This window comes from Oncorhynchus mykiss, chromosome 12, assembly GCF_013265735.2.
Source record: "Oncorhynchus mykiss isolate Arlee chromosome 12, USDA_OmykA_1.1, whole genome shotgun sequence".
In the NCBI taxonomy this organism is placed as follows: Eukaryota; Metazoa; Chordata; class Actinopteri; order Salmoniformes; family Salmonidae; genus Oncorhynchus; species Oncorhynchus mykiss.
The window spans coordinates 42804855-42822191 of record NC_048576.1 but is presented as its reverse complement, the minus strand read 5'-3'; the positions used below and the strand labels follow the sequence as shown (position 1 = coordinate 42822191).

General features: G+C 40.1%; 1 protein-coding gene across 2 annotated transcripts in view; it reads right to left on the bottom strand.

Annotated features, from left to right (window-relative positions):
• The window catches only part of opcml (opioid binding protein/cell adhesion molecule-like), a 409983-nt gene that overhangs the window by 112756 nt on the left and 279890 nt on the right, over window positions 1–17337 (bottom strand). For both annotated transcript variants that reach the window (XM_021623816.2, XM_021623815.2), the window contains one exon: window positions 16313–16548. In XM_021623816.2, the coding sequence (XP_021479491.2) occupies window positions 16313–16548 (236 nt within the window). The remainder of the gene's footprint in view (window positions 1–16312; window positions 16549–17337) is intronic.

Sequence of the window (17337 nt, the reverse complement as noted above, 5' to 3'; positions counted from 1 at the left end):
GGAAGCCAATGTAATTTTGGTCAGATATAAACATCTTTATGCTATATACTCTTATCTACAGTTGAAGTGGGAAGTTTACAAACACTTAGGTTGGAGTCATCAAAACTCATTTTTTAACCACTCCACAAATTTCTTGTTAACAAACTATAGTTTTGGCAAGTCGGTTAGGACATCTACTTTGTGCATGACACAAGTAATTTTTCCAACAATTGTTTACAAACAGAATATTTCACTTATAATTCACAGTATCACAATTCCAGTGAGTCAGAAGTTTACATAAACTAAATTGACAGTGCCTTTAAACAGCTTGGAAAATTCCAGAAATGATGTCATGGCTTTAGAAGCTTATGATAGGCTAATTGACATCATTTGAGTCAATTTGAGCTGTACCTGTGGATGTATTTCAAGGCCTACCTTCAAACTCAGTGTCTCTTTACTTGACATCATGGGAAAATCAAAAGAAATCAGCCAAGACCTCAGAAAAAAATTGTAGACCTCCACAAGTCTGGTTCATCCTTGGGAGCAATTTCCAAAAGTCTGAAGGTACCACGTTCATCTGGACAAACAATAGTATGCAAGTATTAACACCATGGGACCACGCAGCCGTCATACCGCTCAGGAAGGAGACGCGTACTGTCTCCTAGATATTAATGTACTTTGGTGTGAAAGTGCAAATCAATCCCAGAACAATAGCAAAAGACCCTGTGAAGACGCTGGAGGAAACAGGTACAAAAGTATCTATATCCATAGTAAAACGAGTCCTATATCGACATAACCTGAAAGGCTGCTCGGCATGGAAGAAGCCACTGCTCCTATCCCGCCATTAAAAAGCCAGACTACGGTTTGCAAAGATCGTACTTTTTGGGGAAATGTCCTCTGGTATGATGAAACAAAAATAAAACTGTTTGGCCATGCTGACCAACCGTGAAGCACGGGTGTGGCAGCATCATGTTGTGGGGGTGCTTTGCTGGAGGAGGGACTGCTGTACTTCACAAAATAGATGGCATCATGAGGTAGGAAAATTATGTGGCTATATTGAATCAACATCTCAAGTCAGGAAGTTAAAGCTTGGTCGCAAATGGATCTTCCAAATGGACAATGAGCCCAAGCATACTTCCACAGTTGTGGCAAAAGGACAACAAAGTCAAGGTATTGGAGTGGCCATCACAAAGCCCTGACCTCAATCCTATAGAAAATGTGTGGGCAGAACTGAAAAGCATGTGCAAGCAAGGAGGCCAACAAACCTGACTCAGTTACACCAGCTCTGTCAGGAGGAATGGGCCAACATTCACCCAACTTATTGTCGGAAGTTTGTGGAAGGCTACCTGCAAAGTTTGACCCAAATTAGACAATTTAAAGGCAATGCTACCAAATACTAATTGAGTGTGTGTAAACTTCTGACCCACTGGAAATGTGATGAAAGAAATAAAAGCTGAAATAAATCATTTTCTCTACTATTATTCTGACATTTCACATTCTTAACTCTAGGGTAGGGGGCAGCATTTGGAATTTTGGATGAAAATCGTGCCCAAATTAAACTGCCTTCTACTCAGGTCCTGAAGATAGTATAGTAGTAGATTTGGATAGAAAACACTCTAAAGTTTCCAAAACTGTTAAAATAATGTCTGTGAGTATAACAGAACTGATTTGGCAGGCAAAAACTTGAGACAAATACATTCAGGAAGTAGGATTTTTTGTTGTTGTTGTAGTTTTCTTTTCAATGCCATTACAGTATCCATTGACTTAGGACATAAATTGCAGTTCCTATGCCTTCCACTAGATGTCAACAGTCTTTAGAAATTGTTTCAGGCTTCTATTCTGAAGAATGAGGGAGTAATAGCAGTCTGAGTGAGTGTACCCTGCCGTGTCACAGAGCTTTTTCATGCGTGCGACCGAGAGAGTGCCTTTCTTTTTTACCTTTTATATTGACAACGTTATTGTCCGGTTGAAATATTATTGATTATTTAGGCTAAAAATAACCTGAGGAATGAATATAAACATCGTCTGACATCTTTCTATGAACTTTATGATTACAATTTGGATTTTTTTTGTCTGCTTGCTGTGACTGCGTTTGAGCCTGTGGATTACTGAAGAAAACGCGCAAACAAAACTGAGGTTTTCAGATATAAAGAGAGACTTTATCGAACAAAAGGAACATTTATTGAGTAAATGAAAGTCTTTTGAGTGCAACCATATGAAGATCATCAAAGGTAAGTGATTAATTTTATCTCTTTCTGATGTGTAACTATTCTACTTGGCTGGGTATTGTTTGTAATGATTTGTCTGCTGGGCTGTGTTCTCAAATAATTGTAAGGTATGCTTTCGCCATAAAGCACTTTTTTAAATCTGACACCGTGGTTGGATCCACAAGAAGTTAATCTTTAAACCTATGTGAAATAGTTGTATATTTTCTGAATTTGTATAATTAGTATTTCTGTTTTTGAAATTGGAGCTCTGCAATCTCACTGGATGTTGGCCTACCCTAGAGAGGTTTTAAAATAAATTGGTGAGCCTAACTGACTTAAGATAGGGAATTTTTACCGGGATTAATTGTCAAGAATTGTGAAAAACAGAGTTTGAATGTATTTGGCTAAGGTGTATGTGTCACGCCCTGACCGTAGAGATCATTTTATTCTCTATGTTTGTCTGGTCAGGGTGTGATTCGAGTGGGAAAGTCTATGCTTTCTGGTTCTTTGTTTTTGGCCGGGTATGATTCTCAATCAGGGACAGCTGTCTATCGTTGTCTCTTATTGGGAATCATACTTAGGCAGCCTTTTTTCCTCTTCTCATTTGTGGGTTGTTGTCTTTGTTAGTGGCATGTATAGCCTTACAGAGCTTCACGTTCGTTTTGTTGTTTATTTTTTTGTTGGCGACATTTAAAATAAAAGGAATGTACGCTCACCAAGCTGCACCTTGGTCCGGTCATTTTCAAGATGGCGTTTGTGACAGTATGTAAACTTCTGAGTTAAAAAATCCACTAAAATGTTAAGTTAGAGAACAAAGAGCTAGAAGGTGCCAGTAAGATATTCTCTTCATAAACTTTAGTGAAAATAAATGTGCTATGGGCTTAATCAGGTCTAACCTGTGTTACAGTATTGTCAAATAAAATGGAAGAATAATGTAGTGTACTATAAGACTCTCCTTTCAGGTAAATGCTTTCAGTTTTCAGAATAGCATGCATTTGTGTGGAAAGGAGCTGGGAATACAAAGACGGAAACAACACCTGACAAAGCTAATTAGTACTCTGTTGCCCAAGGCCAGTATTTAATCAAACCTGTCATACTGAATATTGCGGTATCTTTATTTTACACTACTATTACTACTTCCTGTGAAAACTGAAGTCTCCTTAGAATTTTCACTGTACCCAGAACCATTCCGCCATTTCATTTCCTGATGGAAGGAATGGAAAAGTACAATGACTCAATCCTTCATGTCTTCCGCGAGTGCTATAAAGTCCAAAAGTTATGGGCAGAGTTAGAAAGATGTCTCTCAAAAGTTTTACTTAATGTAAGTTTACTTTTAATCCGTCTATCTGCCTATTTCAAGACATGGCATATGGGGGTGCGGTAAGATACCCAATGGGTTGGACAATACTCTTTCCGTCACTTATATTGAAGAAGCTATTACTTAAATACTGGAAGTAAAATGATACTCCAACGTTAAGAGAATGGAAGAATCAAATACTTTATTATTTAAATTTGGGAAAAAAAATCTGGCCACAGACAGAAACAACATAACACAATTTGAAGTCATATGGGGTAGAATCTTACAAGTATTAGAAACAACATTGGGTGTGGATGCAGTGTGAACATGTGGGTCTGGGCAAGTGTGATGTCATTAATGTTTGTGGAAATGTATGTAAACTTTATGTTGTGTATTGTTTTTGTCCATGTATGTTTTTTAATTGTTTGAAAGAAAAAGTTAAATAAAATATTACAAAAAAAGGAATGGAAAAGTACAGTTGCACGCTACTTGGTAAATATGCCAATGTGGATTTGATTGAATTTAGCCGTTAGTACCTATTGATGTCTACTGCTCACAAATTGCATTTGTTGCTACTGAGCTAATGATCCAACTCCTAACGACCACCCCATGTTATTAAGAAGGCAGAGATTTGATTGCTTGGTTGTGTCTCTTAGAACACAGTTAGAAAGTCTGCTCAGAGGATAATGACTTTGTTTTCTCTCTGTTGCCAAGTTGACATTAAATGCATCTCGTTTCATGTCTTCAAAGAGTTCCACACTTTGTTACTAAGCATGATAAAAAGCACACAAAAAGTATTCACATGATCAATTGTTTCAATTCTTCAGAACCTGCTTCTATTGATATCCTTCATGCAGTATTCAAGAGTTATGAATTAAAAGGAAAGCTTATGTTCTCTGATGTTTGAAGTATAACCTACACTTCAAAAACAATCCATAAACTGGGATATGCAAATCAATTGACTGAAATACATGCTTCTGAGTACTCTCTCAAGTTTTAACTAGGCAGCACATGTTAATACCTATGAAAACATGATTTGAGATTAAACAAACAAATTTGAGCTCAAACAACCTCATAGCTTAAACCTCAATATCAAGCAAATGTATTCCCAAAATGCACTGGCTCTGTATCACTTATCCATCACTATTAAACCAAACAGCAGACTAATACCTCGCATACTAAATAAAACAGCAGATGTACCTTGCACAACTTCATAGAAACATTTCAAAAATAATTCCCAAAATGCACGAGCATCTGTATCGCTTATTCATCACTTAACAAAACATGAGAAATCACTCATATTAAACAAAATATAAATTTAGTATTAAACAACATTTTATTAGTATGGATTGTGATGTCAACTAAATTTTTTAGGTGTGGCGTAAATATGCCTTTCTATCGTAGCACAGACACTTGAAAAAATACCAATGTCAGTTATTCCAGTGTGTTAGGGGGAGATTAGATCTGTGAAGTGTTCTAAATTATTCACATGGCATCCTATTGAGCATATGGCCAGCCAACCTTATTACCTCTAGCACCTGTCCTGAACCCTGTCCCCTGCACTCTTTCCTCTAAAGTCGTAGTCACTGTCTGCACTGGTGTGACGGCAGTACATCCCCATGGTACCAAGCGGGGTTATTTATAGCCAAACAAATCTGGCCTGTCTCTGAGTGGGATCACACCACAACTCAGTCAAATTTCCTAGCCGCTATTACCATGAGTTTAGGGTCGGCAGTCATTAGTGAAATAGGCCGGTAGCATGCGCATGTTTTAGAAACCATAGAACCTGGTGAAAATTACAGTTGTGTACACAGTGTTAATGAAATTAAACAACCATTGATAATCATCTTCAGATGATTTCATTTCATTTTAATAATCCCCTTAATAAATATCTAAATTCCCACTAGAAATCAATAAATATTTTAAGGGACCACAATCAAAAGGAGACTCTTAACTAATTTACATGTTGCCCATTATTTGGTTCTATCACTTGTGATTTGCCTTAGCTAGGATTGATTGTTCTATTGAATCTCAAACTAACTGGGACAGAGAGTAAAAAGGCAGTTGGAGATGTGGCCACGCGTGTCTCCAACTCAGAGTGCTGCTTTTTCTCCAATGACTTTTCAAATATTATGTTTTCATCCCCCTACCCAACTACAGGGTGCTAACATGTCAGTTTTTACAATCCATCATGAGTTTAATTAGTAAAATAAGTAGTTTTTAGTGTAGCTAATTTTCCTATTGCAAGCATTTTCCAATTGAATGTCAATAAGTAGAACAAAATGGCTGTACTCGTTTTCCCATCACATAGCTGTTAGTAGCATAGGAATGTACTAGTCTCGGCAGCATTCCATCCGGAATTTGTGAATTCCCCATTTTGAGCATTGGAATGCACTCAAATTTATAGCAGTAGTGGTTGACTACCACCTCACATCTTTTCCACTTTCATCAACTCTAGTACTGAAAGTAGACTGAATAAGATATGCAGAAACGAGCTTCAGATAACATATTCCTTTTGGTAGTGTTCAACGCCATAGTACCCTCCAAGCTCATCATTAAGCTCGGGACACTGGGTCCTATCCAGGATTCAGGACTTCCTGACGGGCAACAACACCTCCACTATGCCGATCCTCAACACAGAGTCCCCACAAGAATGTGTGCTCAGCCCCCTTCTGTTCTCCCTGTTCACCCAGGAAGGCCAAGGACCTCAGCCACCCAAGCCATGGCCTGTTCACCCCGCTACCATTGAGAAGGCGAGGTCAGTACAGGTGAATCAAAGCTGGGACTGAGAGACTGAAAAACAGCTTCTATTTCAAGGCCATCAGACTGTTAAATAGTGACCACTAAAACTTGATTCCACCTGTGGAAATTCAATTGATTGGACATGATTTGGTAAGGCACACACTTGTCTATATAAGGTCCCAAAGCCTTTCTATATAAGGTCCCAAAGCCCACTGAATTCAGTTATGATGCCAAACTGCAATCAGGTCAAGACACTGATGAGGAAGTCTCTAGATTTTGCTCGCCTGAAGTAGAGTATATTGTGATAAGTTGCAGGCCACACTACTTGCCTAGAGTTTTCAGCTATACTTTTCGTGGCTGTTTATTTACCACCACAGACAGATGCTGGCACTAAGACCGCACTCAGCCAGCTGTATAAAGACATAAGCAAACAGGAAACCACTCACCCAGAGGTGGCGCTCCTAGTCGCCGGACACTTTAATGTAGGGAAACTTAAATCAGTTCTACCAAATTTCCATCAACATGTTAAATGTGCAACCAGAGGGAAAGAATTCTAGATCACTTGTACTCCACACATAGAGATGTGTACAAAGCTCTCCCCCACCCTCCATTTGGTACATCTGACCACAACTCTATCCTCCTGACTCCTGCTTACAAGCAATAATGAAAGCAGGAAGCACCAGTGACTCAGTCTATAAGAAAGTGGTCTATGAAGCAGATGCTAAACTACAGGACTGTTTTGCTATCACAGACTGGGACATGTTCTGGGATTCTTCAGATGGCATTGAGGAGTACATCACATCAGTCACTGGCTTTATCAATAAGTGCTTTTAGGACTTGGTCCCCACAGTGAATGTACGTACATACCCCAACCAAAAGCCATGGATTACAGGCAACATTCGCACTGAGCTAAAGGGTAGAGCTGCCGCTTTCAAGGTGCAGGACTCTAACCCGGAAGCTTACAAGAAATCCTGATATGCCCTGCGACGAATCATCAATCAGTCAAAGCGTCAATACAGGGCTAAGATTGAATCATACCACACTGGCTCCGATGCTCGTCTTATGTGGCAGGGCTTGCAAACTATTAAAGACTACAAAGGGAAGCACAGCCGCGAGCTGCACAGTGACACAAGCCTACCAGATGAGCTAAATCACTTCTATGCTCGCTTTGAGGCAAGAAACACTGAGTCATGCATGAGAGCATCAGCTGTTCCGGATAACTGTGTGATCACGCTCTTCGTAGCCGACGTAAGACCTTTAAAACAGGTCAACATACACAAGGCTGCAGGGCAAGACGGATTACCATGACATGTGCTCCGGGCATGTGCTGACCAACTGGCAGGTGTCTTCACTGACATTTTCAACATGTCCCTGATTGAGTCTGTAATACCAACATGTTTCAAGCAGACCACCATAGTCCCTGTTCCCAAGAACACAAAGGATACCTGCCTAAATTACTACAGACCCGTAGCACTCATGTCCGTAGCCATGAAGTGCTTTGAAAGGTTGGTAATGGCTCACATAAACACCATTATCCCAGAAACCCTAGACTAACTCTAATTTGCATACCGCCCAAACAGATCCACAGATGATGCCATCTCCATTGCACTCCACACTGCCCTTTCCCACCTGGACAAAGTGAACACTTATGTGAGAATGCTATTCATTGACTACAGCTCAGCGTTCAACACCATAGTACCCTCAAAGGAAGGCCCTAAAAATTGTCAAAGACTCCAGCCACCCCAGTCATAGACTGTTCTCTCTACTACTGCATGGCAAGCAGTACCGGAGTGCCAAGTCTAGGACAAAAAGGCTTCTCAACAGTTTTTACCCCCAAGCCATAAGACTCCTAAACAGGTTATCAAATGGCTACCTGGACTATTTGCATTGTGTCCCCCCCCCCCCCCCAACCCCTCTTTTTACGCTGCTGCTACTCTCTGTTTATCATATTTGCATAGTCACTTTAACTATACATTCATGTACAGTACATACTACCTCATTTGGGCCGACCAACCAGTGCTCCCGCACATTAGCTAACCGGGCTATCTGCATTGTGTCCCACCCACCACCCGCCAACCCTTCTTTTACGCTACTGCTACTCTCTGTTCGTCATATATGCATAGTGACTTTAACCATATCTACATGTACATACTACCTCAATCAGCCTGACTAACCGGTGTCTGTATTCAACCTCGCTACTTCTATAGCCTCGCTACTGAATATAGCCTGTCTTTTTACTGTTGTTTTATTTCTTTACCTACCTATTGTTCACCTGATACATTTTTTGCACTATTGGTTAGAGCCTGTATGTAAGCATTTCACTGTAAGGTGTTGTGTTCAGCGCATCTGACAAATAAAGTTTGATTTGATTTGAGCACACAGATGAGCTTCCCTGAGATGGTTTCTGACAGTTTGTGCAGATATTCTTCAGTTGTGCAAAGCCACAGTTTCATCAGCTGTCCAGTTGGCTGGTCTCAGATGATCCCGCAGTTGAAGAAGCAGAATGTGGATGTCCTGTGCTTACACATGGTCTGCGGTTGTACTGTCACATGTCTAAAACAACGTTGGAGGTGACTTATGGTAGATAACATTCAATTATCTGGCTACAGCTCTGGTGGATGGATGGATTATCTTGGCAAAGGAGAAATGCTCACTAACAGGGATGAAAACACATTTGTGACCAAAATTTGAGAGAATAAGCTTTTTGTGTATCTGGAACATTCCTGGGATCTTTTGTTTTAGCTCATGAAACATGGGATCCAACACTTTATACGTTACGTTTATATTTTTATTCAGTGTAGAATGACTAAGAATTCCTCAAGAGATAATAACTTGCATATCAGAGGTTCCAGGTTCAGAAGCATGGGTGAAGGTTACAGCTATGAAATCTTACTAAGAAACACAAGTGAATGTTAGGAATTGCCAGGGCTTCCTATAAAGTCTGTATTTTCTGTGAAAGTGGCATTATTATCTTGTGAAAACAAACGGTGATTCTCTCACTTCTCTCAGGTTTAAATGGTTGAGAGATAAATGTAGTCAAATGCCGCCTCTGCAATAATAACAACCTTGGTCCCCTTTGTAAGTATAAAACCTTGTTACAATACTTATTTGTGTCCTCTACCAAATTAAAAGTTTGAGGTTAAATCCAAGTTTCAGGTTTCTGTCTGGGGCTCCTGTACATTCTCCTTTGTTACTTATACCCTATTGAATTACTTCTGATCGATATCACAGATGGATGTTTCTGGAAGTGCATGCAGGTTTTCGCATAGATATGGTTTTCCAGTTGGCGTCATTCTCAACCAAAATAGATGTAGCACTGACATTACAGCAACATCTAAGCCGATCATAATCCAAAATAGTCTTTACCAGCAGAGGTTTAAAAGTTGGTTAAAACACCCATTTGCAGAAAAACATGTTTTAACGGAACTCAGCATAAGATCTATATATACACAGTAATTATGAAAGAGACAAGAACAATCCTACTCTTACCTCTTCCCTGTGGTGTATAAATAGGCAGGATGTCAGAGAAGGTGGTGCGGAGAGAAATGTGATAAAAAACACAACATCTGTGAAGCATTTCATGGCTAAACACAGCATGAAATATTAAAATGTCCTGGCACCCATGAGTCACCTTTGCTCTCACATGGCGTTCCTCAGAGCGCTGCTCTCCATTGAAATCTCTTAGGTTCATACGATAAGAGCCCCCCGACAAGTTCAGCCATGTTGTACCCACCAACTTAAGAGTTGTGCCGTATTTGAGAGGGTCACGTTTAGGACGCATATGAAGTATAGGCGAAAGTCTGCCATCAGAAAACACAGCAGTTGGGAAAGCTGATTCCTTGTGTGAGAGTTATTTTTCTCTAGGCAGGGGCTGCGGAACTGACCTTTCAGGACCTTTCTTCCCGGCCAAACGTCCATGCAGCCTTCCAACCATTTGTTCTCAATCAGTTTCATGGGGATATGCATTTAGATCGTCTTGAGTTATACAGTGTTGATTCAAAATAACCTAAAGTGTTGTTTTGAATGATGTACAGTGAGTGAATTTTAGAGCAGATTCAGGTTAAACTGTAACATAGCCTACCTGTGTATTTTGCCTAGCAGTGTGCGCTTTTGAATTTTGGCCACATGAGAGAAATATGTGGTGTTTTTGTCTTAGAGTAACGTTATACTATGCTATTATATTCAGTTCTGTTAGTGCCTTCAGAAAGTTTTTTATCCCCCTTGACTTATTCCACATTTTGTTTTGTTAAAGCCTGAATTCAAAATGGACTAACATGAGAACTGCCTGGTCTTTCAGCCTATAAGTACCCGCAAGAGAAGGTTGAGAACGTTGAGAACGTTTAGCATCAGATGTATATCAACCCGCAAGGGTTGATATGTTTTGTATAATTCTACACGTCATAGTGAAAAATAAAGGCCTAAAGCTAAAATTCTCGACACATCAAGCAAATGACACAAACGTTCTAAAGGTCTAATAAATACATTTGATATATTCTATCAGAATAATAATAATTTGGCTGTGTTTAGAAAGGTCTTAGGGAACATTAGAATACTAAATAACTATTATTTCAAAGAACATTACATCGTTTTCTTTAGTTTATGTTACTCTAGGCTATAAGTAAAAATGGAAGTTGAAATTTGAAGTCCATCACAAAGAGGTCTATTATAATTTCATTTTTGGCAGGTCTAAAGAAACATTGTGGGAATAAGAAAATGTAAAAAAAAAAAAAACAGAATAGCATACTTAAAGTTTATTATGTTACTAGTATTTGCTTAGAACCCAGAGCAATGCCACCGGGTGAGTGGTCATGTGAGTGGTCATACCCACCACTGCGACCTGTACGTTCTCGTTGGCTGGCCCTCGCTTCATACTCGTCGCCAAACCCACTGGCTCCAGGTCATCTACAAGACCCTGCTAGGTAAAGTCCCCTCTTATCTCAGCTCACTGGTCACCATAGCAGCACCCAACTGTAGCACGCCAGCAGGTATATCTCTCTGGTCACCCCCAAAACCAATTCTTCCTTTGGCTGCCTCTCCTTCCAGTTCTCTGCTGCCAATGACTGGAAGGAACTACAAACATTTCTGAAACTGGAAACACTTATCTCCCTCACTAGCTTTAAGCACCAGCTGTCAGAGCAGCTCACAGATTACTGCACCTGTACAAAACCCATCTATAATTTAGCCCAAACAGCTACCTCTTCCCCTACTGTATTTATTTTGCTCCTTTGCACCCCATTATTTCTATCTCTACTTTGCACATTCTTCCACTGCAAATCTACCACTCCAGTGTTTTACTTGCTATATTGTATTTACTTCGCCACCATGACCTTTTTTGCCTTTACCTCCCTTATCTCACCTCATTTGCTCACATTGTATATAGACTTATTTTTCTACTGTATTATTGACTGTATGTTTGTTTTACTCCATGTGCAACTCTGTGTTGTTGTATGTGTCAAACTGCTTTGGCCAGGTCACAACTTGTAAATGATAACTTGTTCTCAACTTGCCTACCTGGTTAAATAAATGTGAAATAAATAAATGAAAATGTGCTAAACGCATGGACAGCACAGATATTCTTGGAAAAGTTACATTTGGAAATAAAGTGCCACCTCTTGAATGTTGAGTTATTAGACAAAGGTAACTTCCACAAAACCTGCAGAATGCTGCTTCTGATACTATACAGAAACATTTTACCTGCATGTGACTCTGAAGGAGGATTTGATATAGTGATGCTCCTTTCCCTGCATCTGTCAATTACAACTTTGGTATAGTTTAGGTCACACTCCCTAACCCCGCCGCTTCACACTCCCTAACCCCGCCGCTTCACACTCACTAACCCCGCTGCTTCACACTCACTAACCCCGCCGCTTCACACTCACTAACCCCGCTGCTTCACACTCCCTAACCCCGCCGCTTCACACTCACTAACCCCGCTGCTTCACACTCACTAACCCTGCCGCTTCACACTCCCTAACCCCGCCGCTTCACACTCACTAACCCCGCCGCTTCACACTCACTAACCCCGCCGCTTCACACTCACTAACCCCGCCGCTTCACACTCACTAACCACGCTGCTTCACACTCCCTAACCCCGCCGCTTCACACTCACTAACCCCGCTGCTTCACACTCACTAACCCCGCCGCTTCACACTCACTAACCCTGCCGCTTCACACTCACTAACCACGCTGCTTCACACTCCCTAACCCCGCCGCTTCACACTCACTAACCCCGCCGCTTCACACTCACTAACCACGCTGCTTCACACTCCCTAACCCCGCCGCTTCACACTCACTAACCCCGCTGCTTCACACTCACTAACCCCGCCGCTTCACACTCACTAACCCCGCCGCTTCACACTCACTAACCCCGCTGCTTCACACTCACTAACCCCACCGCTTCACACTCACTAACCCCGCTGCTGCACACTCACTAACCACGCTGCTTCACACTCACTAAGCCCGCTGCTTCACACTCACTAACCACGCTGCTTCACACTCACTAACCCCGCTGCTTCACACTCACTAACCACGCTGCTTCACACTCACTAACCCCGCTGCTTCACACTCACTAACCCCGCTGCTTCACACTCACTAACCCCGCTGCTTCACACTCACTAACCACGCTGCTTCACACTCACTAACCCCGCTGCTTCACACTCACTAACCACGCTGCTTCACACTCACTAAGCCCGCTGCTTCACACCTAGTTTGTTTCCCGCTCATCAACTTGAATAGAATCAAGGATAGGTTTTGTATTATTCTAAAGGCTTACTGCAACATTTTCATTTCCCTTACAATAAATATGATTAGTAAAAATAGTAAATAAAACAGTCCCGTAACAGATTATTTTACGTAAAACATAAAAGAGAATGGTATCAACCCACAAGGCGCACCATGAAATGATTAACATGAGCACTAACACTGATAAATATAGGCATAACAAAAACTCATCATTACACTATTGTTGTTATAAATTATATCAACCTCTTCATCATTCAGTTAGGCCCAATTTAAATTGCAAGTAATGTGCACAATTATCACCCATTCATCCATTTGTCATTCATTCATTGGGCTGGCATCGTTTGCTTCCCTTCGCTCATCAACTCGGATAGAGTCAAGGATATGTTTTGCATTATTCTAAAGGCATACTGTAACATGTAAGCATGTTTTAGTTTCCCTTAAAATACATTCAACTAGTAGATAGAGTTATAGAAATTAAAACGGTCCCATAACAGCTTCTTATTACAAAGTAAAACTTAAAAAAGAATGATGTCAACACACATGGAGCACGGTCAAATTATTTGCTATAAACATGAGTGTCAACACTGATATATAGGCATAACACAAACTCATCAATATTGTCTTCCTAAATGAAATCAACCTCTTCACCCTCCTTATCATTGTTAGGCCTAATTTAAATTAAATTGTAAAGTGAATGATTATCACCCATTCATCCATTTGTCATTCATTCAGTGAGGCGAGAGAGAGAGAGAGACGCATTAGCACCTGGCTAGGTACCAATGTCCCACATCGCGTCGTTTTGGCGGGTTAAGTTGGGAATAGGTGTGGGAAAAAAGAGGAAAAAGGCTCTAAATACTTTTCTGATTGTGATTTCAAAAATCTGACATACGAGCAATGTAAAATACAAACATTTAGGAATAGTCAGGGAAGGAGAAGGATGTAGCTTTTGGCCTATTTTTTAAATGTACAAAATCAAACATCAGTGGCTGTTTGTGGTTCTGATGTTATTGATTTTTTGTCTCACCTTCTATAGACAATACCCCATAATGAGTCAATACTTTGTAGAAGCACCTTTGGCAGAGTCTTTCTGGGTAAGTCTGGGTAAGAGATTGCTTTCCACACCTGGATTGTGCAACATTTGCCCATTACTATTTTCAAAATTCTTTAAACTCTGTTAAATGTGTTGTTGATCATTGCTAGACAACAATTTTCAGGTCTTGCCATAGATTTTCAAGTATATTTAAGTCAAACTCGGCCACTCATGAACATTCACTGTATTCTTGTTAAGCAACTCCAGTGTGTATTTGGCCTTGTGATTTTGGATATTATCCTGCTGAAATGTGAATTAATCTCCCAGTGTCTGGTGGAAAGCAGAGTGAACCAGGTTTCCCTCTAAGATTGCCTGTGCTTAGCTCCATTCTGTTTCTTTTTTTATACTGAAAAACGATTACAAACATACCCATAACATGATGCAGCCACCACCACACTTGAAAATATGGAGGGGGTACTCAGTAATGTGTTGTATTTGATTTTCCCCAAACATAACATTTTGTATTCAGGACAAACAGTTAATTGATTTGGTCATTTTTTTTGCAGTATTACCTTGTTGCAAACAGGATGCATGTTTTGGAATATGTTTTATTCTGTTCAGGCTTCCTTCTGTTCTGTAATTTAGGTTACTAATGTGGAGTAACTACAATGTTGATGATCCATCCTCTGTTTTCTCACATCACGGTCATTTAACTCTGTAATTGTTTTAAAGTCACCATTGAGCTCATGGTGAAATCCCTGAGCGGTTTCCTTCCTCTCCGGCAACTGAGTTAGGAAGGACACTATGGTGTTATCACTGTGGAGCATCCCTCTCTCTCACGTGGCTTGTAATGTGAAGCAACGTCAAGTTAGGAATACAATTACCTTTATAAAGATACATCGTTGGTAGTTATTTTACTCACGTATAGACATGTCTGATTACACGGCAAACACCTGTATCTTTGTATTGACTGGGTGTATTGATACACCATCCAAAGTGTAATTAATAAATTCACCATGCTCAAAGGGATATTCAACGCCTGAGTTTTATTTTACCCATCTACCAATAGGTGTCCTGCTTTGCGAGGCATTGGAAATTCTCTCTGGTCATGCGCAGTAAGTGATCCGGACATGTGCAGAAGGTTTGGGACCTTCAGCGCTCAGAAAAAAAGGTCAGAGAAAAGTTCGGATCCGCAGCCACTCCGTTTTCTTTATCTTAAAACAAGCACCTTTACAATCTGATAGTGAAGCGTAAAAATATAATAAGGTAGCATTTAAGTCTGTAAATCAAGCTTCAATAACAAACAACAATAATATATTAATTATATATTATGAAGAGTAATCATACGGTGTAGCTGACATTCTCATCAATGATCTGTTAATTACAGTTGGAAAAAACAATTTAAGTACACTAATTTGTTCTGGGTTTACAGACTGAACAATTGTTTTAATCTGCATACCACTGCTAATTAGGGAACATCTAATATTTTCAAAAAAACATGCACTGGCTATTATTTTAGAAATGTCTCCTGTAATTAGTGTCAGGGCTAAATTCAAAAGGTTAATGAATAACAGATAATACATTGTCTTCTTAGCAAAATGCTGCATTTCCAAACAGGACAATATACAATCTTTGGTGACTCTTGAGTAAGAAATAGCTATTGCCAAATTATGTCTAGTCCAGCAGTTATCAGTTTTTGATTGCATACTATTGTCTGTTGTAGCGTTGGTCCCTTTCTAAATGCAAGATCCTCTCATCGTTAGTTCATCTTGTTCAGTTTTAATTCAATGTTAAATGAGTGTGTCTACATGATCTGTACCCCAAAACAAAGGGCTGTGGTGCTAATTGTTTTTGGAAACTGAGCGTGAGGGAAATTGATTTCACTGTAAATTATAACAAAAGTCCAGGTATCGACAGATGATTTAGCAAGTCCTTGCTCTGAAACTGGGGCACGGTTATCCAACTGGCTGTGCCCGCAAATCAATATCTATCAACGATCTGAAATGAAACCTAGATTCAATCCCAATTAATCTAAGGGAGTCACGTTTGGCGAGTTCCAGTTAATTACATCACCCTGGCAAAGGTTTTTCTTCTCTTTACCTATCATACTTCCCCGCCGGTTAAGTCAAAACGATCACAGCCACGAGTTTGAAATAGTGCATCTGTAAATTCACCACTAAAGTCAGACTACCATGCAAAGACAGTGATATCAATCAGCCCTGTAAGTCTAGATGACAACTTGACTAAACTCTAATCGCAAACCCCAAGAGAACTATGGAAAATGGGCTGAATCTGACTGAAGAAAAAGTGCAGTACCTTGAACAATGAGATGCACTTTGGACGATTTGGGTTTGTTGCTCATGAGGATGGAGCACACGTAGGGCCCCTCGTCGTGTACATTCACGTTCTGGATCTTTATGCTGTACTCTGTCACGGGTGTGTTGTCCATTCGGACAACGCGAGGGTCCAGAGACCACTTGTCAGTGCCCGCATAAAGAATGGTGGTGCGATTGAGCCAAGCCACCCGCGATACCTTGCTGTCCACAGTACATCTGTGAGATAAAGAGAGAAACAGAGAGAGAAGAGGATGAGTGTTAAGCAATCCAAAATATTTTTTACAGTGTTCAATGGTGTCCATTCTATTGTAAAGCACTATTGACTGATATGTCTGACTGATAATATTGTGTGAGGATGTGGCTTTTGTATGACTTTTTTGATAAAGTTAGACCTTGTGCACTATTATACAATATAATGTTCTTCAACACTGTTGCAGGGGCCCCACATGATGCGCATGCTTTTGTTTCAGACCAATACTCTGCCCTTGAGTATTTGAATCAAGGCACCAGGACCTTGATAAAAGAACTGACCACATAGAGAGGATAGCTCTCAGTGAGGCTATACATCCACAATAGACTTTGGAACAAGGACTGTGTAATTGCACATTCACTTACTGAAGGTTATTCCACCTGTGTAACTACTGATGTTATTACACATTTTCTTGTTCCACTGTGTAACTAGTGTTTTGTAATTACACGTTTGAAAGTCACCTGTGAATTACCATGTTAATAAATCAAATCAAAATATGACCTTGTTACATGTAACTAATGTACAAGGTGCCACTACCATTGAATGCACATGTCCTAACAGGGTTGATAAATAGACTAGGACCTGGTGAAAACAATTGTAACCAGGCACATCCTATCGTTAACTACCAGTCATTTTAAATTAGTTTATTTCTATGTTATGACCTGATTCAAAGGCTATACAGAATCAAGTGTAATGTAAGAACGATATAGTTACATAGGATATAGTACCAGTCAAAAGTTTGGACACACCTACTC